The sequence below is a fragment of the Trichosurus vulpecula genome, chromosome 5 (genome assembly GCF_011100635.1).
Source record: "Trichosurus vulpecula isolate mTriVul1 chromosome 5, mTriVul1.pri, whole genome shotgun sequence".
NCBI lineage: Eukaryota > Metazoa > Chordata > Mammalia > Diprotodontia > Phalangeridae > Trichosurus > Trichosurus vulpecula.
The window spans coordinates 297122792-297148400 of NC_050577.1; the positions used below are offsets into that span (position 1 = coordinate 297122792).

The window sequence follows — 25609 nt, forward strand, 5'->3', positions numbered from 1 at the left end:
CACCACCCTGACTGCCTGGGCGGCACAAGCTGTTCCAGACATTCATTCAAGAGGCTGGGAGTCCAAGGTGTTTCTCCAGTCGGACAGGGTGGGAGGTATCAAGGGGGCGGGGAGAAGGGGGCCAGGAAGGGTCCCTCCCCGGTTCCCCAGGCAACAGGAGAGGACTGAACGTTCCCTTCTAGGCAAGTGGCCCAGGATCAGAAGGCTGCCCCAGCCTCCTCCTTCCTTCAGGACACTGATCTCACAGATGTGCCTACCCCCAGGAGATCCAGCAGCAGGGCCAAAATGTTCACAGATGTGAGAGACTCTATCTATCTACTGGACACATAGCCGTCCCGGCTCCCACCCTGCCTGCCCCCATCAGGGCAAACAAGTCTGCTGAAGGCCTAGGAACCAGGACTCCAGTCCCATTGGATTATATGGTTCAATGAGTTAGAGTCAGAAAGGATTGTAGAAACCATCAAGTCCAATCTGTTTGTTTTACAAATGAGGAAACCACATCCCAGAGGTCACGTGACTCACCCAAGGTCACCCAGCTCATTAGTGGCTGAGCTGAGGCCTACAGCCGGGTCTCTTCTCTTGGGAAGGAAGCTCACCTGGGGAGGGGCTATTTTTGTCCTTTCCTGTTCTCCTCCCCCATGCAGAGGCCTAGAAGTCTCCCATAGTGAGGACCACAAGGACAGGAATGGAGGCCATCAGGGTGGCTGCCCTTGGGACGGTCAGTTCTACTCCGCTTGGACCCACCAGGCTGAACTTGGAGCAGGGGTGGGAAGCAGGTTGAGGCTTGATACAATTTGAGCTGACCGCAAGGTGCATGGGGTGCCTCCCCCTCCTAAAGCAGAAAGAGCTTGGATGACTGTTCCGGCATGTTCTAGTGAAGATCCTCAGAGGGTCTGGGCTGGACTAAGGAGCTGCTGAGCTCCCTCTGAACTATGAGGCTCTGAGATCTGGGATTAGAGCAGCTGTGGGCTGGAATACATGGTCTCTGAACTCTCTGACAGGCCAGAGGCTAGATACAGGTGTGGAGAACCTGGGCCTCAAGGCCACATGTGGCCCTCTAGGCCCTCAAGTGCAGCCCTTTGATTGAATCCAAACTTCACAGAACAAACCCCATTAATAAAAAGATTTGTTCTGTTAAACTTGGACACAGGTTGCACCCAAAGACCTAGAAGGCCACACGTGGCCTCAAGGCAGAAAGTTTCCTACCCCTGGCCTAAGGTCATATAACTAGTAAATACCACAAAGAGGATTTGAATCCAGCTCCTATAACTCTGGAGCCAATGCTCTGTACCTCACTGCCTACTGGGAGTGGCCACTGACATAGCACATTACACTGAAGACTCCCCACCCCAAAAATCCCCATTCCCCACCACTGCCCAAATCCCCAGCCTTTCAACTTAGGGAAAACAGCATTGGCTGCATCAAAGGATCTGGGTTTGAATTCTGGGTTTTCTTCTTACTTCCTGTGCGAACTAGGGCAAGTCTCTTCACCTCCGTGGGCCTCAGTTTCCCCATCTGTAAAATGAGAGGGTTGGATCCTGAGGCCCCTCCCTTCCACGTCATTCAATGATCTTTAAAGCCTGTTCCATTTCTAGGGCCTCTGACCTCTTTGGCTCCCCTGTTGCGGACTGGATGGGTCCCTCCTGATGGAAAGCAAGGAACGGACTCTTCCTGGGAGCTCTCAGCCCCCTTGGTGGAGTCGGCCTGAAGAGGAGGAAGCGAGCAGAGGGCACGCTTCTGCAATTTTGCTCTTTGGGCTGCTAAGAATCGCAGGGAGCACAGAAGGGGAGGGAGGAAGCGGCGCTAGACTCCCACTCTCCATTTCTGGTTCACTATCCCCAGCCCTGCCAAACTGGTTTCAAAATCAGGAGTGGGGGTGGGGTGTGCAGACTTTGCTGGGGGCCCGCAGGCCTCTCTCACCGATTAGACATGGTTCTGGGCTACCGAGGAGGATTTCTTCCAGCAGGATGAGAGGAGGAAGCCTGAGCAGCCTGAAGAAGGGTAAGGCCACACAGGGCCCGAGTTAAAGGACCCGGGTGCCCGTCCAGTCCCAGTCACTTACTCCCTTGCGATCTTGGACAAGTTTCTAACCCTGTCTGGCCTCCCTCTCCTCACCTGCAGAGGAAGGATACAAATACTAGTCCTGCTACATGTTATATGTTAATGTCTCCCAGGGGCTACTGTTGAGATTTGAGAGAACTGTTGTCAAAATGGTTTCTCTGTAGTTAGAGGGCCTGGGTTCAGATCTTGCCTCTGATGCTCACTACCTGGGTAAGCTTGGGCAAGTCACTAACCATCTGTAAGACGAGAGATTGGCCTCAATGACCTGGAAGGCCTTTCCAATCCTAGATCTAGGGCCCTACGGTCTTATGGTAATAGGTATGTAGGAGGAGGGGAGGATTTAGGTCTGGAACAAACCTTAGAGAGTGCCTGGGGTTAAAAAAAATCATAATAACTGTATTTCACTATAATTCATTTCCTTTGTTTTTTATGCATTTAAAATCGTGATTCTGAAGAGTTCCTAGGCCTCCCCAGCCTGCCAGAGAGGTCCACAACAACACACACAAATAGGCTAAGAACCCCTACCCTAGTTCAATCTTCCCATTTTATTTATTTTAATCAATTTTTCATTTTTTTGTTTGTCCTGACATTGACAAGTATGAACATTTTCAATAACCCCGAATTTTACAGATGAGGAAACTGAGTCCTAAAGAATATAAGTGACTTGCCCAAGGTCACACAGCCAAATCTGTGGCAGAGCTGAGATTAGAACCCAGCCAGATGACCAGTCTGGGACTCTTTTCCTCCCGTGGACCACCCTGACCCTCGGGGTGTGTGCTGTGTGAGGACAAACAGACCAGACCCCTGCAGGCCGTTTTCTGAATCCCTGCAAGCTTTCTCCCCATATTTCAGATGATAAAGCAGAGCTAGGATTTCTACGCGGCATTGAAAAGGGACACGAGGCTAGCAACCACAGAAAGGAGAGAAGATGGGACTCTGAGAAGAGTAAAGTAAGAGAGTCACAGATCAAGGGGATGAAAAAGAAATAATCATATGAAACGGGCAACCTTTCTTACTAGCTCATGTTTCTAAAGACCACTCTTTCCCTTCTGCAACCCAGAGAGGCAGGTAGTAGCAAGAATGTTTATCCCTGTTTTTCAGAGGAGAAAATTAAGGCTCAGAGAGTCCTCCCGACTTGCCTGGGGCTGTCCAGAGCCTCTGGACTCCTTGTCCACACGTCCGTTCTTTCGCCCACCCCACCAGGCAGGTCCCAGGAAGCTGTGCCTCTCTATCCTGCACATCTGTTAGGATGTTAGAGTGGTAGACCCGGTGCTGCCCTCACTAAGAAAAGCACAATCTGCTCAGAACTTGAAGGAGTCGCCAGCCTGGGTTCAGAAAATCAGAGCTAGAAGGGCCTCTCGAGGTCATTCATTGGGCAAATGAGGAAACTGAGACCCAGGTCACACACCTAACAAAGGGCAGGGGCAGTATGCGAATCCAGGTGCTCCTGACTCAGAATCCAGGGCAAGAGCTCAGCTCCCCTCCCCCAGCCTTCTAATCCCAGAAGTAGCTGTTCTGGGTGACGAGGTTAGGGAGTTCATTTAGGCCAAGAAAAGCACAGACATGGCCAAAGGCTTCGCCACCCGGCCGACCCCACCTTGAACCCAAACCACACTCCAAACAAGCAAGAGGCCTCTTGAGAGGCGGGAGACACCCATGAGGCCGCGCCTGGCTAGTGATGGGTAAGCCCTTCCTTTTCTTACAGCAAGCCTGGGAGGCAAGCGCTGCAAACATCATGCCCATCCTGCACATAGGGAAACTGAGGCCCAGAAAGGCAACTTACCCCCAAATCTACATTGCTACTAAATGTCAGAGCTTGGATTCAAACCCAAGACTCCCGATTCCCAGAAGAGCGGTCTTTCCACACCCACGAGGAGGTGCTCCCTACTGCAGAAAGATATTGATAACACCAAATACCAGCTTCCTAGATCCTCCTGAGATGTTCTAGGAACCAAATCCTTCCTCTCCCGCAGCCCAGGGTCCAGGAAAGGGAGCTCCCACTGTAAACACCTCCTCTTAAGGATCACAGAGGTGCGACAGTGGTTAGAGCACCAGACCCGGGGTTCAAATCCAGCCTCAGCTCGTTCCTAGCTGGGTGACCCTGGGCAAGTCGCTTCACCCTGTTTGCCTCAGTTTCCTCATCTGTAAAATGAGCTGGAGAAGGACATGGCAAACCACTCTGCCAAGAAAACCCCAAATGGGGTCACAGAGAATCAGACATGACTGGACAACAGCAAAAAGATCACAGAACCTAGAGCTAGCCCTCAGAGGTCATCTGGCCTAACTGCCTCATCTTGCAGATGAAGAAACTGAGTCCCAGGGGAAGGAAAGGGACAGCGTCACCCAGACCACAAGTAGCTCTAGGTCCTTCGACTCCAAATCCAATTGGGTTATCTCTATCTTTGTATCCCAAGCACTGAATGCGAGACTGCGCATACAGTAGGCACTTAGTGTTTGCTGAAGTGTTCATGCGTTACCCAGAATTCTTCCATTCTCCTCTGCCTTTCTGGGTCCCCATTCCACCTCCAGTCTCTTCCACTGGAACAGAGCAGTGATTCTCAAACTTTTCATCTCAGGACCCCTTTACATTCTTCAAAATATTAAAGACTCCCCCAAAAAAGCTTTTGTTTCTGTGGGTTATATCTATTGTTATTTATCATGGTAGAAATGAAAACATCTTAGTATAATTATGAAAATGGTTTTGACCTTGCAGACCTCATGAAAGGGGCTTGGGGACCCCCGAGGTTTCCAGAGGACACTTTGAGAATCACGGAAGTAGAGAGAAGAAAAGGTTAATTTCCTGGAACCACAGATTTAGAGCTGGAAAGAACGTTCAAGCTCATCCGGCCCAACCCTTTCATTTTACAGATAGGGAAACTGAGGCCCAGAGAGGGAAATGACCTGGCAACGTCTCCCCGGAAATGAGTGACAGAATGTTGATTTAAAGCTGGCTCCTCTGACTCCCAAATCTGCACTCTTTCTTTCTTTCTCCTCGGGGCCTTGGACATTATACGGCCCAACCCTCTTGTTCTACAGAGGACGCAGGCAAAGTCCAGAGAAAGAAACATCTCGCTGGGGGTCACACAGCTGGTAAGAGTCACAGCTAGATTTTGAACCTTTGACTCCAAATGCAGTTTTCTTTCCAGTAAATCACAAAATCCCCACTGCTGTCCTTGCCTCATCTCCCCGCTCCCAAAAGGGGAACCGAGAACATCTATGGGTGTCTGTCATCTGACGACCAAATGGGGGTTTCTGACCCCCCCTCGCCGGTTCTGCTGCGGGCAACCCCGAGCTGGGTCGGGCAGGCCCAGGCAAGGCTGCCTTCCCGTGCGTGGCTCTCCCCCTTTCCCTCCTCCCTTCCCACGAGGGCTGGAGCAGATGGCAGAAGTTGGAAGGGGTGAGAGAGTTAAGAGGCCCAGAGACAAAGGGAGCACAAAGCTCTCTCTCCCTTCCTCCCACCCACCGAGGGAGGGGCCCAGCCATCAGGAACCGGAGCCCCTGACAACCCGTCGGCAGCGGCAGCCCCAGAATGCTTTGCCCGACAGACAATTCCCAGCACACAGACGAGCCAGCCGAAGGCCTTTCTGGCAGTCCCAGCCTCATGGGGCCGGGACTGCCAAAGCTGTCCCCTCCTGGCCCAGAACAGCCTGATCTGCCTCCTGGTACCCTCAGGACCCCCCACCCCGGGGCAAGCCAAGCGTCAGACGTCTCCAGGGCATTCCAGGCCCAACAGATCCTGCCAGCAGCTTCTCCCTCCTCCCCCCACCCTTACAGCCAAAGCAAACCAATTGTCCTTCCTCTAAACCTGTCCCCCGGCAGCATCCCCATCGCCCCGCCCCTAGCATTCTTTGATCTAGACCCAGCCAGAGGTTTCCATGCAACCTTCTCTGAGAGGCCAAGTCATAGAAGGGAAAGGGCATCGGGTTCAGAGGCCCAGCTATCACCACCATCATCATGGCTGTTGTTATGATAATAACCATGGCTTCTTTGTACTGAGAAGGCTTACAAAGCACTTCAGACATGTTATCATCTCGTTTGATTCTTGAAGCAGCCCTGTTGGGGTCCCCATTCTATCGAGAGGAAACTAAGGCAGGAAGAAGTTATGTGACTTGCCCCGCCCCCTCCCCAGTCACACAGCTAGTAAGGCATGACTCAAACTCAGGTCATCCTAACTCCAGGCCCGGAGCTCTAGAACACGGTTCTGTTCCTGTATGCCTCTGAACAAGTCACTGCCTCAGTTTCCTTCTTTGTTAAGCAGGTCACTCCCAGTTCTGACATTCTATGCCCTGATGTCCCTGTCCATTTTGATATCCTAGGTGTCTTTGAGAGACAGTGAAAATAGTGATGAATTTGGACTTGGAGCACCCTGGGTTCCCATCCCATGTCTGATCCTTCTTAGCTGTGTGACCCTGAGGGATGACTTCCATCTGTCAAATGAAGACATTGGGCTGGATCGCCTCTAAGCTCCAATGTTCCATGAGCTTCGGCTCCTGTTCCCTCTGTCCCACAGCTCAGAATGTGATTCTGCTGGGCTCCCCAGCCCTTTCCACCCTTCCCGAATGCTTATCACACTCGAGGGAGCAAACGTCCAGAGACTGGTATACTGATCTCTCCCGGTGAGTTCCTTGAGTGTGGGGTCACCAAGTCTTCCTCGTCTATTTAATCCTGGTATACAGTGGTGGTTGATAAATGCTTATTAGATGAATGAATGCATGAACAAATGAAGTAAATGAAGCCATCTACAAATTGCACCTCTGGGGATTATGGCAAAACAAGAGGGGGAGAAAGGGAAGGATGGGACCTGCCACCTGTGTGACCTTAGACATGACCTTCTTGGGCCTCAGTTTCCCTCTCTGTAAAATGAGGTAGATAAGCTCTGAGGCTATCCAACTCTAGAGCTATAACCTTGTGGGTCAGAGGTTAATCCTAGTCCCTTGGAGAAATCCCTGCCCCTCTCCTATTGTGGAAAATAATGAAGCTGGCCTTGACCTCTCTGGCCCTACCAGCTCTTAGTTTGACAATCCCTTTAGACCCAAGCCACAGGGACTTGCAAAGGTCCAGCCATCGGGCAGTCACCTCCCTGCCCTCCAAATGGAGAAAAGAAATTCCTTCTCCCCTCAGACAGAAGGAAGGCAGATGGAGCCGATCCAGCTTCCTTTTCTCCCTTTGACCTCTGCCCTCAGCCCTACCTCCTGTTCATGCTAGTCTGGAAAACAAATGTTTTTGGAAGGGTTAGTGAAGAAGAAAGACCAAGCCATCCTTGCCCCACTGCCAGCTCCATGGAGGCCAAGTTGGCAGGACGAGGACCAGTTCATAATGCAGGGTTCCCCTGAGGATACCCCTGCCTCCAACTCTGCTCCTCATCCCCAAATAGGGGGCTTTGGCACCTGGTCCCCATTTGGCCAGAGCAAGAGGCACCAGAACCACGCTAGCCACACCACTAACATTTGAGACAAGAGGTCTGAACATAAATATCTACATTGCTACCTACCAGCTGTCCTCCCAGGGGCAGGCCAATGGGGATGCCCCCAAGCCCCCTGGCCTCCTTCTGGGCCCACATGACAACCCTCCAGACAGCCCAACAGTCCTAGAAAGCGACAGAAGCCACGATGGCGGCCCCGGCCTTCCTCCCCACCTGCAGAGTCCATCTGCTATCACCCCCACTGAGCCCCATCGCCCGGTTGGAAGAATTGGCCAGAGCTCTGAACAAAGGGGGGAACGGGTCATCAGTGCCATGGAGCACCAGGAGGAACACAGGAGAGGGAGAAAGGGTTCCAGAGGCCAGCCTGACGCTGATATTCATCACAGGTTTCACGGTCCTGGATAAGAGGAACAGGCCAGGCCAGAGGCCTTCCTTGAATTCACAAATGAACTGCCAGCCAAATCCCACAGCACCTTCAAGGGCAAGAAGACCCCAGGAAGGGCTGGAGAGTGGGAAGGGAGGAGAAAAGGGGGTACCCAGAGAACAAGCAACCACCAATCCTCCCCACCTCAGAGAAGGGGAAACCTGAACCCTGAGGAATTCTTCCAAACAATTCCTGGCCAATGGAGACTGAGCCCAAAGGGTGGGAGAATGGAGAGTCAAGAGGACACCCAGAGTTTTGAAAGGGGTTTCAGTGGATGGCAAGCTCAGCCTGAGTCAAGAGCGTAACCGAGAATCCCCAAGAGTGAATGAGATTCCAGGCGGCATTAAGAGAAACACAGTGCCCAGGACCAGGGAGCCGACGGCCCTGCCCTGCCGGATCCCACCTGAAGGATTGGGTTCAGTTCCAGGCGCCGAAATTTAGGAAGGACATTGATAAGCTGGTGAATGTCTAGGTGAGGGTGGCCAGGATGGGGCTCAGTGAGGATCGTTTGAAGGAACTGGGAGTAATAAGCCTGGAGAAGGGAAGACTCAGGGAAACACGATCGGTGCCTTCAATTTTCTAAAAGGCAGAAGCAGGCTTGGGCTCCAGAGGGCAGAAAGAGGATCAATGTGGGGGGGGGGGCGGCAAGGAAGAGAGGCAGATTGGGGTGAATCATCTCATCAGCCAGCATTGATGTAGCACCTTCTATGGGCTTTCTAATGACCAGAGCGGTCTTCAAGAATGGGCTGGCTACCTTGGCATGTAGTGAGCTCCCCGTCACTGGAAGTCTTTCAGCAAAAGCTGGAAGACTATTTGTCAGGGATAGCATAGATAATCAAAAGAACGATATTTGCTAGCCCTTCTACGGTGCTTTAAAGTTTGTAAAATTCTTTATGAATATCATCTCATTGGAGCCTCACAACAACGCTGGGTTTGCTGTTGCTTGGTTGTGTCTGACTCTTTGTGACTCCATCTGGGGTTTTCTTGGCAGAGATACTGGAGCGGTTTTGCCATTTCCTTCTCCAGCTCACTTTACAGAAGGAGAAACTGAGACAAACAAGGTTAAGTGACTCGCCCAGGGTCATACAGCTAGTAAGTATCTGAGGTTGGATTTGAACTCAAGCCTTCCTGACACTAGACCTAGTAACTTTAGCTACAATTTGGTGACAGTGTGGGTGGGACGAGTTAGGGTTCAACCCCAAACTAGAACAGTTTGGAAATAAGCCAACATTCCTGCTCAACATCAGGGAGAAAACAAATGCTTCCATGCTCTCAGGTATGTTGTTACCTGGCATTCCCCACAAGCACCGGGATTTGTATACAGCAGGTGCTTAATGAATGTTCATCTTTAATTGGAATTTCAGAGTCGTCATCTGCCAGATGGGGTTGGGGAGGAGGGTTACGAGCCTAGATGATGCCCAAAGTTCTTCCCAGAGCTTTTTAGGCCTTTGGAACTCAAGCATGCTGGGGCCGCCATGTTAGTACAACTGGACTTGAAGCTAGAGGAGTCTTGGCACCTTTACAATTGGCACCTGGCTCCCCTGGGTTAGCCAAAACACTTCCCGAGGAGCTACCTCTTCCTCAAAGCCTTCCTTGATAACTCTTCATCATGCAGACCCCACCCTACAGTTAGCATCTGTCTCTCTGCTCCATGGGCATGAACCACTCTCCCAAGCTGGATTATAAAGTTCTGGTCAAAGACCTATACCTCTCTGTCCTTCCTCCAGTGCCCAGCACAGGGCCCTAGATACAGGGGACCCAACGTATGCTATGAGAACACCATTCAAGGCTCCAAGTATGCACCCTCAAACACAGATTGGGGGGAGGGGGTTAGAAAGCTGCTCTAGCCCCAGATCCATGGTAACTCAGTTTCCTTCCACAGGCCTTTATCAGGTACCCTCTAGGCGCCAGGGCCTGGGTAAGGCACTGGAGATGCAAAGACAAAAACCAAGCAGGAAGCTCACATTCTATTGGAGGGATCTTAGAGGATTTCTAGGCCAATCCTCTTACTGGGCCCCAGGTGACTAACCCAGGGTCACATAGCTAATTAGGGTCAGTGGTGGGATCTGAACCCAGGCCTTATCCTGGCTCAGAGTCCAGTATGCAAAGGACAAAAGATTCAAAGTCAAAAAAGTCCTTAGAGATCACCAAATCCAACCCCTTCATTTTACAAGTGAGGGAAACTGAGGTCCAGAGGTCAAGTGACCTCATACTGACTTCACAACTTACCCAAATTCATGCAGCTAGTAAATAATGGAGCCAATGTTCAAATTTACATCCTCCATCTGCCTGGCACACAGTAGGTGTTTTACAAATGCTTATTTATTGACACTTTCCATTAGATTAAGATGAGAGTATCTGAGCTCTGCTGGGGGGTAGGGGTGGTCCTTGGAAGACAGATGTTGCTCTGTCAGCCCATCCGCTAGCTTCACCTTCTTACTACAGGGAGGCACTGAAGGATGACATCAATGCACGTAGTAAATGCTGATTGGTTAACAAAGCTCTTCCTTTCTCAAAACCACCATCAAGACAGATCACTGATGAAGCTTGCGCCCCATTCCCCCATCCCCCAAGCTTCAGATCCCACCCAGACCCATAGACTCAGAGACTAGACTTGGAATCAGAAAGACTTGTGTTCGAATCCCAGCTCAGACAGTTATTCTGGGCAAGTCACTCTGGGCCTCAGTCTCCCCTCTTGTAAAATCACAGGGTTCAGACTAGATTGGTGACCTCGAAGGGCTCTCCTGGCTCTGCATCTACCATCCTAGGGGATAGAAAGGCCACGTCTGACACTAATCAGTTGTGTGACCCCCACAAATCTGTCTATGAAGAATTTGCAGTGAATGGCCTTGAAGGCCCTTCCCAGATCTAAGTCGAGGAAGCTCTAAGAGGAGGGGGGTGAGAAGCAGTGACTCACCCAAGGTGCTACAGCGAGTGAACAGCAGAGGCCAAGCCCCTAACACAGGGGTCCTGATCTCACACCCGGAGTTCTCTGCACACCCCACTACTCAGATCCTATCTCCTCACCAAGGACAGAAGCTCTTGATTCTTGCTAAGTCTAAATGAGGCTCCCCAGCTCCTGCCGCACCTCAGAGGTCCTGACCATCTGGAAGCTCCATCCACAGGAATTTTGTTTTGGTCCAGACCTGTCCTGTTTAAGATTTCATTATCATAGGGAACTCCCAATATGGAAAACTCCCTCCACTGATGCAGACTGGCAGCTCTTCTCTACCTCAAGGACCTAGAGTGACACGCCTAGCCAATATGTGTCAGAGGCAGGATTTGAACCCAGATTTTCTTAACTCCTGGATGGCTGCCTCTCTATTCCTTTACCAAAATAAAATACAGGGGAGACCAAACTCAGAAAATCCAAAGGTTTAGTGAGGCTCTGTGATAGCCTTTCTCAGCACCCCCATTTCCTCCCCCCATCCCCAAACAGGAAGAATTTCCTACTGATTCAAGTTGTCCACAACTGGGCCAGGCTGCGGTTAGGGGAGGTGGGCTCCCCAGCGCTCACCAGGGTCAGTGGAATGGAGATTTCTGCTCCGGTCCAGCCTGGCCTGGGAGGGTCTCTTAGCTGCCCTGGCCCTGGAGGTTTGGGGCTTCTATGTGCATCCAGCAGACACCAAGCTCACTGCTCCTTGCTGGAGGGGATTGGCAGCAAGCCAGGAAGAGAGAAATAATTCTCAGTGAAAAAAAATCCAAGCAGGGCAAGCTCAGACTTTGAACAGGAAGTGTTTCCGGGCAGGGAGGTCCCCAAGCTCCTGGAGCAGCCACTCTGCGCATGGGGGAGCCTGCGTCACTTTGGACACAAGACCCAGGAAAGACGACTCAAGAGGGTCAGATTGCAGGGAGGGATCCCGGCTGGGAAGGGGGTGGGGAGGACCGGAGGGGATTGACCTCAGGGCAGAAGCTGCCCCGATCGCTGCTGGGTTTCAGTGAACGCTCCCTTCCAAGGGAGTGAAGGGCAGGCAGGCGATCTGAACCCGCCTGGAGCCTGTTCCCACGGCCCAGGCTGGAAACCTGGGTCACCCCAGCTGGTAATCTGAGCTAAAAATATCTCTTGCTGCTGCTGTGGCAGCAGCAACAGGGACAAACCACCTTTACTGGGAGGGCTCAGAGCGGGTCAAATGCCCGGCTGGGTGGAAGGGGGCAGGGGAGGAAACACAGGCCTCCTGGCCGGCCCCACCCCAGAGTTGTCCTTCCATGGGGCCTGGGCATCTCCAAAGAGCATCTAGCTCCACCGCCTTAGACTTAGGACCAGAGATTTAAGGCTGAAAGCTCTGTCTCCCAAGTCTGACTTTCCTTTTATGGATAAGGAAACTGAGGTCTGGAGAAGAAAAGCCATTTGCCCAAAGTCACATAGCCCTCAACAAGAACCCCCCAAAACCAGAGCCACTTACCCAAGTAGATGTCCCCAAAGGAGCCACTGCCAATTTTTCGGCCCAACCTGTATTTGTTCCCCACACGAAGCTCCATGATTCAGTCTCACTGTAAGGAAAGAGAGAATTGGGGAAACCCAGGTCAGGTGAGGCACAGGACTACGGAGGAAGCCAGTGGGGGGGTGGCTCCTTCCTCAGGGACCCCACCCATCCCTAAGGGCCAGGAAAAAGAAGAGGGTGGCTCTCAGGAACCTGGGGTGAGCGATGTGCATGTCTTCCTTTCCAGTAGGGGAAGGGGAAGATTTGCTCCCTCTCCTCCCATTTTCTCTGTGTCCCAGGGCACCCAGGTGTTCAGCCTGCCAGGTACCCACACCCTGGTCATGAGGATCAGCAAGAGGGGAGAAGAAGAGGGTTTCTGGAGTCAGGGAAGGGACCATTCAGACTGGGCACCCACTAGGAATTAGCCACTCATTGACTCTCAGTGGGAGGCCAGCCTCAGAGTGGCTGCCCAGAATGGCCCAATGTCCCTGCGAGAGAGGTGTGGAGAATGGGGAAGCTAGAGGAGTGAACCACCACTCAATTCTGACTCAATGGGTAGGGAAGTACAAATGACCCAGATCTTCCTGTTGACCCCCTGAAACAAACAAGAGCCACTCTTGGTTTTGGGGGAGATAGGCTATGCTCCCTTAGAGGGAGGACCGTCAGTCTTCCACAGCCTGTCCCCAGCTCCCATGGGCCAGCTCATCTTGGGGAGATTTGGGGGTGGCCCTGGGCATGGGGCCACAGACACTTAGATTATCTCCCATCTGAGGGTCTCACCCTGGCCTGTCAGGATGCCCAGAGAACATTCCCCCGGCTTTGTCCCCGATTCCCTTCTTGATCATGGTCTCTGGTCTGGATTCTGTCCAGATCTTACATCTAGAGCTGGGAAGGACCTCGGAGGACTTCTAGGCCAAGCCCCCCATTGTAAAGGGGAGGATCCTGAGGCACAGAGGGGCCGATCTGCTCAAGCTGACCAAGTTCACAGATCTCACGCTGGACAAGATTTCAGAAGCCGCCTAATCTAACTCTTCATTTTCCAAATGAAACCAGCTCTGAAATTAAGTGACTTTCCCACCATCACACAGCTAGTAGGTGTCTGAGGTAAGATTGGAACCCAGGTTTTTCCTGACCTCCAGTCCAGAAGGGTCCTCCTTGCTACATCCTGCTGCCTTTCCTTCAGGCCTAGAAGTGGGGGACAGGCTTGATATTATTGGGGGGCAGAGAAGGAACTGCTGAAAATATCTGGCCTTCAATACCCAGTCCCTTCCTCTGACTACCCCCTTTAAAAAGGGGTGGGGGGCTCCTGAGAATTCCTCAGCTAAGAGCCTCCCCAACGACAAACACTCTCTGACATCTCAGGAGACCAGAGTCCAGGGTCTCAGAGGACCCAGGGCTGGAAAGGATCCTAGGAGCCTAAGGGACCTCCAAGATCATCTTGCCCAATCAACCCAAGATCATATAGTCAGTAAATGGTAGGGCCAACATTTGAACCTGTGTCCTCTGACCCCGAATCTAGTTATTCCTTTTTGTCCGCCAAGCTTTGGGGCATCTTTTAAAGTCTGAGACAGAAAGCCCCCTGAAGAGTTAGTCACATCCCATCAGCAGGTTGATAGGCTCCAGAGAAAAATAGGATGGGTAGGGTCTTTGTAGGATTCCCAGTCCTGAGTGGGATTCTCTGGAGTTTGGGAATATGAGAGTTGGGGGTGGAGTGAGATTGGATGCAGAGGACATCGAATTTGCTTCTTTTCCTTCTGGGGGGCCAGTAGGCCCATGAGGCTCCTGGGGTCCCAAGACCATCACAAGAAAAGATCTCTGGCCCACGAAGAAAGATTTCGATCCAGCCCCATGTCCTGGGGCCCCAACTTTCCTGGCCAAGAGCCTTGAGATGGCTCGGGCTGGGGGTCTTTGGCTACTTGAGTTGTGGGGGTGGGGCTTAGGGACCACTTCAGGAGATTCTGTCTCCCCTCCATGGGAAAGCAGGGACGTAACAGGACTCCTAGAATGTGAGAGCTGATATTTTGAGATCAGTTCGGCTGATGTGCTCATTCTGCAGCAGTCCAGGAAGAGAAAGACACTTGTCCAGAATCATACAGGAAATTGCAGAAAGCCAGGCTGGTCTCCTAACCCTCCCTCTCCCCTCTGCCCGTCTCCCTACTTGGCCTCTCGCTCTCAAAGACAGGGCATGTTACATCACAATCCAAGACAGGCCCATCAGATCTGCCCTTCCCTGAATGTCTAGACCCATGGTCAAATCGCTGACCAGAGGCTATCCAGGGTCAGCTGGGGGACTGTAGGCCAATCAGGGCACCTCTCCCAGACTCGGTTTCCCCATCTGAAAATTGAGGCTAATACAATCTGCACTGCCCACCTCCCAGGGACATTCTGAGGAAAGGATCTGGTAAACCTTAAAAGCACCAAAATGCTATTTGAATAACAACACCCAGCACTGCCATGAAGTTCCCCGAATGCATCGTCTCATTTGAGCCTCACGACCACTTTTGAGGTAAGCACAGATATTATTGTCCCATTTTACAGATGAGAGAACTGAGACTCAGGTGAAGTGACCCACCAGAGATGGCACAGCCAGTGTTAGATGAGGATTCGAACCTGGTCTCTCCTGACTCAAGTCCCCAACTCTTCCCACTACACCACTGCCCCCCCCCAACGTTCCAAAGGCCTGATGCTGCATAGCCGTCTCTACCTCACTCTGGACAAATCAGGAGACTGAGAAATGGCCTCCTTCGGAAGGAAACCTGCTCACAGTCTCCTGCAGACAGATGGCTGGGCTTAGGTACTGTTCACTTCCCGTGTGACCTTGGGCAAGTCACTTCCATGCTCCAAGTCTGTTTCCTCTTTAAAATGAGGGGCTCTGTAAAATGAGAGGGTTGGACTGGATGGCTCTAAAGCTTCTCCTGGCTCAAAATCCAGGGGTAATTTTGACCTTCTCCTGCCCACCATACACACACACACACACACACACACACACACACACACACTCTCATACACACACACCATACACACACCACACACACACACACACACACCTTTAAAACTGTCATGGATGCTACACGACAAACATTTACAAAGGTGCTTACAGGAGGCCAGCCCACTCACTCCCTCTCTTTCCCAAGTGTGTACTCTCCAAAGGGAGAAAAGTGGATGCACACAATGAACCTCCACTCACTCACACATGCTCCTGACGTACGTTTTTGGCGTGTGCCAACTCAGGGACCACACATCCAGGCCTGGGCACTCATAGGGTAGTGCCAATAAATACGCCCTCATCCTATATTACATAAATACCCACGCCGGGTTAGGTAAACAGACATGGAGCTTGTCTGGCCCTCTTACATAAATACCCCACACACTCTTCCTGAGCTGTCAGGAGGAAAAGCAGAAGGAAGAAACATCCAACTTGATGGGAAATTGATCCCGGGGAGAAGCTGATTCCCTATCTCCCTCCCCTCCAGCCCTGCCCCCAGTGTCTCGTTCCTCACAGCTCCACAGGGGTCCCCAGGGGCCTGGGAAGTGCTCCCTCTGCCCCAGGCCCTAGAATACAGAATAAAAAAATCAGAGAGGAGAGGACAAGGGCTACTCAGCTACATGGTAGAGACTAGGGGAGGACAGAATGTGCCTCTGGAAAGAAGAGAATGCTTTGATAAAGAGATAACTAGAGCTTTTTACTCCAAACACTCTGGCTCTCTTAATGTGGGGAAGGGGCCAGGAGGCTGAAGATTGGAAGAGAAGAGAAAGAAAGAAATGGGTGTTCTCTCTCTTTATAAAATAATTCCCCAAGCACCTCCCCCACCAGCCCCTTTTCAACATCCTCTAGCCCCCCTCCATTTCTTTAGATCTGGACAATGTTTTAAGTGGGGGGGGGTGGAGGGTGGGAAGAAGATACACCCTAGAGATGAAAGCCGAATACACAAAAGCAGACATTTTAAGAGAACATTCCCAATTCCTTTTCTTCCTTGTCTCCCCCCCTCCAAAAAAAATCAGTCCTCTGATTTGATCTGAGTTACTTCAAAAGAGCAAGCAGGGGAAAAGTGTTGGGGGGAGGGGGCTCACCCGGCTTCGAGGCTCTGGGTGTTCAAGGGACTCTCAGATTCTCTAGATATGAATAAACGTTCTTTCTCTCTATACACACACACACACACACACACACACACACTCATAGTCTGTCCATATATATAAATATATATTTATATATCACAGACGCCACACACTCAGAGAAAAGAGGAAATCCGAATAAGTCATTCTACTGCCCCCCCCTTCCACAAAAGAAAATCTGGCTCCGTGGCCTGTCTTATCCGACACTATTCCCAAAGTCGTCCCCCACCCCAACACACATCTCCATCGGCACCCAGAACACTTCGGAAAAAGTAAAAGAAAAGGATTCCCCCCCCCCGCCAATCTCCAATAGGGTGGGGGAAGAGGAGACAGTGATGTGAGACAGAAAGAGAAAGGGAGACACATGGAGAAAAGGGAGAGAGATGGAGAAAGGAACACGGAAAAAGAGAGAGATAAATAGAGAAAGAGACCGGGAACCGAAGGAGAAACAGGGGAGTGGAAGGAAGAGATAGAGAAAAAATGAGAGAGAGAGAGAGAGAGAGAGAGAGAGAGAGAGAGAGAGAGAGAGAGAGAAAGGGAGGGATCGAGAGAACGGCAGAGAAAGAGACGGAGCTAGCTTAGAGAGACAAAGATAGACAGAGACAGCGAGCAGAGGGACGGAGCCAGCCAGTAGCAGAGACAGAGAAAAGAGAATGGTGGGGAGGTGATTGGAGAAAAATACAAAGACGGAGGTAGGAAGAGACTGGCAAATAAACAGTTTCAGAAGCCTCCCCCCAACCAGGGCCACCGTAGCCTGCTCGCCCTGAGCCCCCAAACGCACACGTACACGCAGCCTGGCTCCCCAAGCCTGGGGTCCCCGGCTCCCCTCTCCCCAAGCAGCGGGTGCTCCCAGCAACGAAAGCCCGTCTCCTCGTCCGAGGTTCCGAGCCTTTTAAATGTCCAATGGGAGAGGGGGCAGACTAGGCTGAAAGGAGCTCCTCCGGCCTAGCGGGAGGGGGTCCCCCCCCTCCCCAGCCGCTCCCCGGGAGCGTTTCTGCAAAATAATCTTATGCCCCAGAATGGAGCTCTTTTGTGCTCGGGGATCGGCCCCGGGGCCTGTCACCCAGGGGCCAGCCGGGCTCCGTGGGTGAGTGTGTTTGTATGTGAGTGTGTGTGCGTGTGAGTGTGACACTGTGTGTGTGTGTGTGTGTGTGTGTGCGCGCGCGAGCACCCGCTCCTTTCCCCCCACCCCCATTCCCATCCCTCCCTCCCCCTCCCCGTCTCCCAGCAAAAACAAAGGGCCAGAGGAGCGCCCTTTCCCCCCGGCTTTGCCCCCCGAAACGGGCCCCTAGCCCCCCAATATTTACCCCGCCGGGAAGGGGCCGGTGCCCAGCTCCTGCTCCGGGCGCTGCCAGGGACCCAGGCGTCCAAGGGCTGGAGGATGCAGGAGGATTGGGCTGGGGAAGGAGGGGAGGTGAAGCTACACCCAGCTCGCAGCCTGGAGCTGCTAGCCTGCCTGCCTGCCTGCCCGCCCGCCCGCCTGCTAGCCTGCCTGCCCGCCCGCTGCCCGCCCGCTGCCCGCCCGCCTGCCTGCCTCTCTCCCAGCTGCTGCCCCCTCCCTCCTCCCCCTCCCTCCCCTCCCCCTCCTCCCCCCGCCCCTCCGGCCTCCGCGTGGGGCTGCGCCGCTCCCCCTCCCTCGCTCGCTCATTGACTTTCATTGAGCCCGCTGGCCAAACCCACTGATGTCATCCTGCACAGCTCACCCCCTCCCTCGCCCGTTTAAAGGGACACTGCCCGGCTCCGGGCTCGCGGCTCGGCCAGGATGGCCGGCTAACCTCGACCTCACCCGAGAGCCCCTCGAGACCCGAGCCCAGGCCTCGGCCTGACCGGGGCGCCGCCCTCCACGCTGGCTGCGAGCTGATCGAGTCCTGGAGGACAGCGCCTGGCTCGGGGTCTCACGAAGCTCTGCCTCCCCGCGGGCTAGCCTTCTCTCTGGCCTGGGGCTGTGCGCAGCTCACCCGCCAGAGATCTCCCCCGCATCGCCCCGAGAGAGGGGAGGCTTCTTTTGGTGGGTTCCCGTCTCACGGCCCCGCACACCAAAGTTGCCTATTCAACACTTGTTGATCGATTGTCTCCGCGCGTCTGGTGTACATAGTAGGCGTTTAATAAACACGCGACTGTACCCTTGGTGCCTAGCACTGAGCCGAGTTAATGGATCGATTGTTAAGTGTTTGGGATAGGTGGATTTATTCCTAAGTGCCCAAAGAGAAAGTGAAACCTCGCCTTCCCCTCCCCCATCTCGCCTCCTTGCACAAAGGTAGGGAAGGAATAAATGCGGAAATCTGAAACCTGCTCCCGACTGGATTATTCATCATGAAATTAGCAAACAAACCACACGCAAGACTGGCCCAAAGTAGGGAGAGGAGTGAATCGGGGTAATGGAGAGAATGCTGAATTTCGGGTTTCGCGATGCCCGTGGGTTCGAGTCCTCGGCCTCGGTCTGCCATTAACTACCTACCTGTGCGACCTTAGAAAAGTCACTTCCCCTTTCTGGGAAGAAGGACTAATATCAAAGCAGGTGCTATTATCATTCTTAATTTACAGATGGGAAAACCGAGGTTCACATGTTCCAATGTTTACACAACCTGTAAATATCTAGAAGCTAGATCAATATTCGAACTCAGCTCTTCCAGACTTCCAAGTCGAACACTGCACTAACTGCCCCCAAAAGGAGGGAGTTAAACTATATGACTTCTAAGATCGGTCAATCAACAGATGAGTATTAAGCCACTACTACGTGTCAGGAATGAGGACATAATCCATCGATGAGCATTTACTGAGCACCTAGTCTGTGCTAGACACAGGGGACAGGACCTGGAATTCCAATCCCTAGGTTGGCTCTCAATACACAACACCATCCTTCCTCAAAACTCCCACGGCTCCTTCTCGCTCCACCCTCTCGGCTGAGAACGTTGCCTCATATAAATAGATAAATTTGAGACCATTCCCCTTGAGAATCCTCCTCTTCCTTCTTCCTCATCTCATGGCCCTTAGGAGTGTTTCTGTCATATGAGTGCCTTCTGCCACTGTCTCCTCCTCCACCCCTGTCTCACATAATGAGGTGGCGGTACCAAGGCTGACCCCGCTACCTTCTCAAGTGACTCCATGCCATCCCATCTCCTTCAACAGATAGCCCCTTCTGACATCCCCACTTTCACTTCTTTTCAATCTCTCCCTCTCTACTGGCTCCTTGCCTACTGCCTACAGACATGCCCAAGCCTCCCCCGTCCTCAAAAACCCTTCACTGGATCCTTCCATCCACAATAACTATGGTTCTATCTTTCTTCTGATATTTATGGCTAAACTCCTCAAAAAGGATGTTTACAATAGATGTCTTCACTTTCTCTTCCCTCACTCTCTTCTTACCCCCTTACTCTGGCATTTCCAAACTCATGGTTCCGTCTAAACTCTCCAGAATTCCCATTGGTCTCTAACTGACCAAATGCAGTTCTCTGTCCTCATCTTCTCTGACCGGGCAGCTAGGTGGGGCAGTGGATAGAGCACCAGTCCTGGAGTCAAGAGGACTTGAGTTCAAATCCAGTCTCAGATACTTAGTAGTTGTGTGACCCAGGGCAAGTTGCTTAACCCTAATTGCCTCCCCCAAAAAATCTCAGCTCATTCTCCTTGACCTCTCTCCAGCCTTTAACACTGCTGACCACCCTCTCCTCCTTGATACTCTCTTCTCTCTAGGTTTTAGGACACCCCTCTCTCCTGGTTCTTCTCCATCTCCTTTGCTGGATCCTTCTCCAAATGATGCCCTCTAACCATAGGTGTCCCACAGGGCTCTTTCCTGGGCCCTCTTCTCTTCTCCCTCTATACTACTTCCCTTGGTGATCTCAGTTCCTATGGGTTTAATTACCATTCCTATGCTGATGTTTATCAAATCTACCAATCCTGTTCTAACCTCTCTGCTGACCTTCAGTCTCACATCTCCAACTATCTTTCAGACATTTCTACCTGGATGTCCGTTCAGTAGACATCTTAAATTTAACATGTCCAACATGGAACTGACTAACCCTCCCTCCCTCAACCCTCCCCTCCTCCCTCCCTGTTACTGTCGAAGGCAACACTATCCTCCCAATCTCTCAGACTCCCAACCTGGGAGTCATCCTGGATTCTTTTCTATCTCTCACCCCCCCACCCCCATATCCAATCTGTCTCCGAGGCCTACAATATAATTTGTGGGAGAAGGTACTAGCAGCTGGGGAGATTCAGGAAAAGCCTTGAATAGAAGGTGGTGCTTGAGCCAAGTCCCGAAAATGGTCCTTTCTAGACCTCGGAATGGGGAGATATGGATTCAAGTTTAGCTGTGACAATGTGGCTTAACACTGAACATAGCACCTAGCAGAGTGGCCTGTCCATACCTTGGTACCACTCATTGATTCTCAGCTTCCTCTCGTAGAAAATAGGAGTAATAATCCCTTCCCACAACTTTGTTATTCCCTTGTGAATTTAAAATATTTTAAAATTATTTAAAATTTAAAATATTTTAAAATTATTTAAAATTTAAAATATTTTACAGTTATTTTAAATTTTGAATATTTAAAAAAATTTAAAATTTAGAATATTTTAAAATTATTTTAAATTTAAAATGTTTTTAAAAGATTTTAAGTTTAAATTATTAAAATTTAAATTAATTCATTAAATTATTAGTTTAAAAACTGTAGATAGCAGAAATTCAGTGTCTTGTATACATACAAACTCTTTTCTTCCTTTATATATTGGAATGTTTTGTTTGTGGGCAACTGTCAAATTCATAATAAAAACAATTTTTTAAATAAAAAGGCTATAAAAAAACTCATCTCCCCAACAGTCCTATGGAACTCCTGAGACAGAAATCTGAAATGGACTTCTGAGACAGAGACTGGCAGAGGTTTCACAGAAGTGCCAGGCAATGAATATCCGTCTGGATACCCTGGAGGGATGGGGCAGAATGGAAAGGCTCCCACTGAAGGAAGCAGAACAAAGCTTTGTTCTGGGGTATATGGCTTTTCAGTGAAGTGGGCAGTATCTCTGCTGCACAGCTAGCCTAAGCCTCTTAATACATGCTTCGGGCATTCAAAAACACTTATGAGCTGTGTGACTCTGGGCAAGTTGCTTAACCTCTCCAAGTCTCAGATTCCTTGTCTGTAAAATGGGGATAACAAAAATAGCACCTACCTCCAAGGGCCATCATAGGGATCAAAGAAGATCATATTTGTAAAGCCTTATATACGTGCTAGCCATAATGATTACTTTCAGGCTTGTGGCTTATCACTCTCCTCTCACTCAACATTCCCCAAGCTATTGCTTCCTCTCCTGCTTTTTTCCTTTGTCAGCTTTCCTCCAGGTCTGGAAGGCATGTCCCCTGTCCTCTGCCTTTGAGGCTTGGCTCAGATGCCACCTCCTCCAGGAAGTCCTTCCTGATCTCCTCCCCCCACCCCCAGCCTTGGTTGTTAGTACTTAATACCTCTCGAACTATCGGAAAAGAGGATCATGGGATAAGATTTGGAGCTGGAAGAGATCTTTGACTTCCTCTAGAGGGTGAGCTCCCTGAAGGCAAGGACAGTCTCATTTTTTGTATTTGTATCCCCAGCACATAGGACTATGCCTGGCATACAGTAGGTGCTTAATAAATGCATGTTGGACCATAATTATTACCCATAGTAAAGTAAATTGTGACTTTCCAGTGGCTCCTTATGTTCTAGATTATCTTGGCTTCTCAATAGAAAACTCAGAACACAAGACTATGTATGTATATATGTGTGTATGAATATCTATGTATTTGCATATGCATATGCATACATACACAATATATATGTGGTCTTTAGCCTGGATTTTCTATTGAGAGAGACAGACAGAGACAGAGAGAGTCAGACAGAGACAGAGAGACAGAGAGAAGATGAAGAAGGAAAGTAGATGATGAAGACAAAGATGAAGGAGAAGAAAATGAAGAAGAGGAGGAGGACAAAGAGGAGAAGAAAGACATACAGATACACACATACACACATACATATGTGTATGTGTACATATTTATGCATATTATACACATGTGTACACACATGTGCACATGCATAGAAATCTATCTACTATAGGACCACAGGCTCAGCCAAAAGCGACCTTCGATGCCACCTAATCCACTTCCTCATTTGATAAATGATGTGACTTGACCCCCTTCACACATGTACTAAGGCACAAGCTCTTCAAATCAGGCCGTCGAGGCCAACCACTCACACTACAGAGAGGAAAATGAAGGTGAGCTGGCCACACAAATAGTGAGCATCAGAGATAGGATTTGAACTCACGTTCAGACTCAGACTCCAGGCCCAGAGTTCTCTCCATTATGCCATGAGGCAGCTTTCATCCTGCCTGTGCATCTTAACTCCCCCTCCCCAAGTGCCTAAAAGAGTGCTGCGCACACGATGTCCTTTGTGCCTGCAGGGAGGGAGTTAGGAAGGCTGGCTCCCCGGTGGGCAGCTTCTCCAAGGCTGTTTTTCCCCAGCAGAAGAGAAGAGAGGACCTCTCGGGAAGCTACCCACATTCCCTGTCACAGTCCACCTGATGGCCTGGGGGTGGGTACAGAACGTGGCCACAGAACTGAAGCCAAAGAACAGAATTAATTGAATCTCATGGTGATTGCAGCCCAGGACCCCCTCTGGTTTTATTAAATGCTTGGTGTTCTAACAAGTTACAGTTAAGGAAGAAGCAGGAACAAGGATGTTAATGACAAGGAAGCCTGAGTCCAGCCTTTCAAGACCCTAGTTTCTATTCCTGGCCTCTGTGTTGGCAAGCTGTATGACCTTGGATCAATCGCTTCCTTCTGAGCTTGAGTCACTCCATCTGCAAAACGGTCATAATAAGGCCTCCTTCCTGAACATGGTTGGGAGAACTAATTAAGGCTTGCTACGTGCTTTGAGATCTTTGGATGAAAGGCTTGGAATGGGTTATTAAGATGATGATATTTACACCATGACGGGCAAGCCTCCAAATTAAAGCAGATACACTCACGGGAGCACATGATGACATGAGCCAAGACACCAACCCTCGAGGAACCCAAACCCAGAAACTGGGCACCGAGCTGTGAAGCAGCAGACGCACACACGCACAGACTTCCATAATAAACACATACCATTTAAGTAATAACACCACTCAGGGCCTTCTGACTGGTTTGAAATCATCCATTTTACCTCTGTACATTCCTAAAGGCGGTGGCCCTGCCCCATCCCTGGAATGCACTCCTTCCTCAGCTCCACCTGTCGAGATACTTCAGAGCCACTTCCCCCATGAAGCCTTCTGAGATCTGCCCTGTGCCCTCCTCCCTTTTGCCCAGAGACCTGTGTCTGAATTTCCCATCTGCCCCCATCACACCCTACCTTGGTATACCTGCTACACGGTCTACCCCAGGAGAAGGCAGACTCTTTGGCCATACCTTATGGTATGTCTTTTTTCATCTTTGTCCCCCTGCTTAGCATAGTGCCCCCTGCATTGAGGATGCATTTCATAAATGTATTATGCTATGAATTGCTATTCTTCACCCCCTTTCATGGGCGTCTCCATCTAGGCCAGGGAGGTCTTAACCTTTTCAATGTCCTGGACCCCCTGGCGGCCAGTCTGGTGAAACCTATGGACTCCTCAGAATCATGTTTTTAAATGCATATAATAAAATACACAGGGTTACAAAAGAAATTCATTATAATGAAATACAGTGAGGAAAATATTTCTTGAAAACCCTTGATTCTGGAGCTGAACTTAGAGGTCATTTATTCCATCTCCCTCAGTTTACAGATGGGGAAACTGAGAACCAGAGATTTAGGTTGATGGGATCAGAGATGTAATGCTAGGAGTCTTGGAGGTCATCTCAAGATCCTTACTAGCTGCGTGAGCAAGCCTCTTCATCATTCTGCCTCAGTTTCTCCATGTGGAAAATGAGGTGGTTGGGCCAGATGGCCTCCGAGATCCTTTCAGGTCTCAGTGTAATGATCTTATGAACCTGAATCCCGTAGAGGTTACTTGACCAAGGTTGCACAGGTAGGATTTGAACCCAGGTGCATAGATGCACAGTTGGGACCAATGGTAGAGTTCACCTAGACCAAGGTGAACCTCATTTTACAGATAAGGAAACTCATCCAGGGTCACACAGGTCATAAGCCTCAGAAGCAGGATTTAGATCCGGATCCTCTGGTGTTCCAGATAAGGAAACCGAGGTGCCCCCAAAGGGCACGCTTCGAGTTAACAAGAAGAGACAGAAATTCCTGCCGCCTACTCTGGGAACCTCGTCGGGCCCCACTGCCGGAATCTTTCTGTTCTCCCCTCCCCGACATGGGAAGGGAAGCAGACAAATCCCAAATCCTGAGATCCAGAAAATACCAGGCTCTCAACAGAACATTTTTCTGGGTGTGGGCGGAGGGAATCCAGGGGAAGGTTGGGGAGCCGCGGGCCCAGCAGAGGGACCCCAGCAGAGCTGAGCTGGGGGTGTGAAGAGTTTTCTGTTTTTCCTCCCTCCTTGCCCCCCCACCGCCCCCCCCACTCTCTGCTCCACCCAGACAGCGTGGCTTCCCTGCTATCCCTACTCTCTGTAGAGACAGATTTCAATGTATTATAAAGGAAAACCTCCCTCACATTTAGAGCCCTTCCATAAAGGATTGGGCTGCCTGAGAGAGGAAAGGAGCTCCCCATCCCTGGAGGTATGCAAGCAGATTCTACATCTCATGGATGCTGCAGACTAGGACGGTGTGGTCCTAAGGTCACAGATCTCAGGCTGAAAGATGCAGCTATCTTTCTTTCTTATCACTCGGTTCATTTTGGCTGAGCCATGAGACAGTTCTCTAAGGTCCATTCCTTTCTTAAGGGTCCTGAATTCTTTGCCCCTGCAGGCTGGGAGCAGCCTCTTCCCTACTTCTATCTCCCATCCCTTCCACTCTCCAGGTCCCTCAGGTCCTTTAAGACTTGACTCAAAGAATGTCTCCCCAGGAAGCCCTCCTTGCTTCAGCAGGAACCATAGATCACCCTCATGCCATCCAATCTCCCCTCCCATCTGGGTACCTATATAAGTGTGGGCCTTAATGAGATTCTCTCGAGCTCTCTGGAGAGTCACATCCTCTCTGGGCTGGGCCATCTGTCTCCCTCCTAGAGGAGGGAGCATCAGAGAGTACAAAAGTCTGTCAGGGAATGAAGGTACTGCCACTGACC

The 25609-nt window shown here is 50.8% G+C and overlaps 1 protein-coding gene across 5 annotated transcripts in view; it reads right to left on the minus strand.

The window, feature by feature from the left end:
* CSNK1E (casein kinase 1 epsilon) overlaps positions 1-25609 on the minus strand; it is a 60349-nt gene that overhangs the window by 33110 nt on the left and 1630 nt on the right. For 2 of the 5 annotated variants that reach the window (XM_036760170.1, XM_036760173.1), the window contains exon 2: positions 12311-12398. In XM_036760170.1, the coding sequence (XP_036616065.1) occupies positions 12311-12386 (76 nt within the window). In that variant the 5' untranslated portion in view covers positions 12387-12398. Of the gene's footprint in view, positions 1-12310; positions 12399-17748; positions 17966-18399; positions 18528-25609 lie in introns of those variants that run through there. The other 3 variants (XR_005010484.1, XM_036760172.1, XM_036760171.1) reach the window with 3 other exon arrangements.